Source organism: Gossypium hirsutum, chromosome D02 (assembly GCF_007990345.1).
Source record: "Gossypium hirsutum isolate 1008001.06 chromosome D02, Gossypium_hirsutum_v2.1, whole genome shotgun sequence".
NCBI classification, from domain to species: domain Eukaryota; kingdom Viridiplantae; phylum Streptophyta; class Magnoliopsida; order Malvales; family Malvaceae; genus Gossypium; species Gossypium hirsutum.
Window position 1 is genome coordinate 70970297 of NC_053438.1, and position 3055 is coordinate 70973351.

The 3055-nt window shown below is 35.5% G+C and overlaps 1 protein-coding gene across 1 annotated transcript; it reads left to right on the forward strand.

Moving 5' to 3' along the window:
* The first annotated feature begins 648 nt into the window (after positions 1-648).
* Positions 649-1210, forward strand: LOC121214863 (indole-3-acetic acid-induced protein ARG7). Its single transcript, XM_041089268.1, has one exon. It carries the CDS (start codon positions 784-786, stop codon positions 1027-1029), a length of 246 nt encoding a protein of 81 aa, XP_040945202.1. The 5' UTR covers positions 649-783; the 3' UTR covers positions 1030-1210.
* Positions 1211-3055: the final 1845 nt, after the last annotated feature.

Genomic DNA, 3055 nt, shown 5'->3' on the forward strand with positions numbered 1-3055 from the left:
TTAATACCTATGTCTCACTGTTCTTCAAAAGCCAGAAATCAATTTTTAACTATATAGACAAAGTGACTTGAACTTATATATGTAGATAACTCAAAAATTAAGAAATGTGGATTAAAAACAGATTCATCTGTAAGGTTATTCATATATATATATAGCAGCGCATACCAGAAAATTTTGGTTAGTTGTCAACGCTTAATATTGTCATGGAACAATTTGATTGCAGCATGGCATAGACAACAACCAGGATAAAATGCAACCGGTTGGGGTTCCAGTGAGGACTAGTTGTAGCATGTACACACACTTAAGGCGTTCTTCAGAGTGGCTTGTCTTACAAGTTACTCACCAAAGGAAGACATGAGTGTAATAGGAGAGGTCAATGTCACCCATGTTATATGTTTCCTGTCATTGTCTGACAGATTAAATGTCTCAAATGTAGCCTGAAATAAACGGCAAAGTAGTCGGTCCTTAGTCGGTTATCCTTTCAAGTCTTAGCCATGGAATTCTTTATCATCCTTTGGAAGACAACACCATGTGATTCCCCATGAACCCATGTCTTTCTCATTACCGATCAGACCCCATCAATTGCACCTTCACCACTCATTCCATATCCCCCCCTTAATAAAATATGAACATTATTTCCTCTCTGCCCCTTACATCTATATATAAAAGTAAGATTAAGTTCATTGCCAACACCTACCTTCAACATTCTCAAGCTTGCTTTCTAAGTTATCTGAGATCCTCCACTTCTTCCTTTTTCAAAGCATACATCTATTGTAAACAAAAATGGCTATCCGCTCGCCTCGTATCATAAGCTCTAAGAAAGTTCCCAAGGGCTACTTTGCAGTTTATGTTGGAGAAAACCAGAAGAGGTTTGTGATACCAGTGTCATTCTTGAGCCAGCCTTTATTTCAAGATTTGCTAGGCAAGTCAGAAGAAGAGTTCGGATATAGTCATCCTACCGGCGGCCTCACAATTCCCTGCGATGAAGATATTTTTCTTGATGTTACCTCTCGCTTGAATCAATTGTGAGAGAATCAACACAAATCTGCCTATACAATTTTGTAAAGCAAAAATGTCTAACACCATGTAAACATTTTTTCTCCATCTTTTTTGCCTTGGGGAGCAAATACAAGTCTCCCTGAGTGAAAAATTACAGATGGTTGTTACTGTAACTTCTATCAATCAGCATGGAAAATGACAGTTCAAAACACATCATTCAATTGGAATTTTATTTACTTCCAGAATTTCCTATCATTAATTTAACTATAAATGATCTACCTTGTTCTAAATTTACTTTAATATACATGCTAAGTTATTCGGACTCTTCGTTTGCTTTAGAATACATGCATCCAACACATAATCAAACATGAGTACAAAATAGCATGATTCTCCAAGTATATGAAAAAACTTATATCCCCTTATTGCAATCTTTTAGCCAAAGAGTTAATAGCTTTGTTTCTATTTCAAGTAGGAATTAGTCTTTATATATAATAATTAACAGTACATGACTTAGTAAAATTTTTTTTGAAGGTAAAACATATAAAATGACTTTTTTTTATTAGACATAAAATACATATAAAAAACCATACAAAATTGCTTAAATGTAAAGATGTAAATGAAAGAGGATAACCTTTGTGACAAAAAAGAAAACTAAAATGAAGTTATTTAAATGAAATAGGGACTTGAACATAACTGTGAAAAATATAACATGACCTAAAATGAAATTAACCCAATATCAAACTTTGAATATTAACTCAGATTTTAATGGCCTTCTTTTCTTTTCTTTCTTTCTTTCATGGTTTTTTTTTTTTACCAAGTCATGTATAAATAATGAATAGTCAAAATATGCAGACAACACTCAACAAACATGCCATCAAACAAGTTGACCAAAACCAGATTCATCTGTAAGGTTATCCAAATATATATATATATAGCAGCACATACCAGAAATTTTGTGAGCTGTCAAGCTAAGTTTTGGCTTCACCCCTATGGAACTGTTTGATTGCAGCACGGCATAGACAAGAACAAGGATAAAATGCAACCAATTGGGTTCTGGTGAGGACTAGTTGCAGCCTGTAGGACACACTTCAGGTGCTCTTTACAAGGGTTTGTCTTACAGATCTACACCTTACTAAAAATCAACATGCTTGGTGAAGTCAGAATGTAAGAGGAGGTCAAGGTCACCCATGTTACATGCTTCCTGTCATTGCCTGACAGATTATATGTCTCTAAAGTAGGCACTGACATAAATGGTGAAGTGGTACAACTCTTTTATTGTGAAGAAGCATTTTACTGGTCCAGATCTTCCATATTTGAGTGGGGTCCTTGGTCGGTTTCTATTGCCAGAAGGGGTAGGCAAAGTATTTTTTCAAAGTATTTTGCCATGGAATTCTTGATAATGAGTTACACGACAACACCATGTGATCCCCTCTAATGAAGCCATGTAGAACATGATTTCTCTCTACCCCTTTCATCTATATATACAAAGTAGAATATGTTCATTTGCAACACTAATCTTCACATCCTCAAATACTAAAGTACTTTACCTTTGCTTTCCTTTTTCAAAGCATACATCTATCTAAAACAACAATGGCTATTCGCTTGCCTCGTATCGCTAGCTCTAAGAAAGTTCCCAAAGGCTACTTTGTGGTTTATGTTGGAGAAAACCAGAAGAGGTTTGTGATACCAGTGTCGTTCTTGAACCAGTCTTTGTTTCAAGATTTGCTAGGCATGTCACAAGAAGAGTTCGGATATAGTCATCCTACAGGCGGTCTCACGATTCCCTGCAACGAAGACACCTTTCTCGAAGTTACCTCTCGCTTGTATTAATTGTGAGATGATTAACACAAACCAGGCAATACAATTGTGTAAAGTAAACATAACTAATACCATGTAAACACTTTTTTCCCATCCTTTTTGCCTTAGGGAGCAAACAATAAGTCTCCCTAAGTGGAAAATTACAGATGGTTGTCAATGGAACTTGTATCAACCAATATTGAGAATGACAGTTCCAAACACATAATTCACTTGAAATTTCTTTTCTTTTCACGATCTC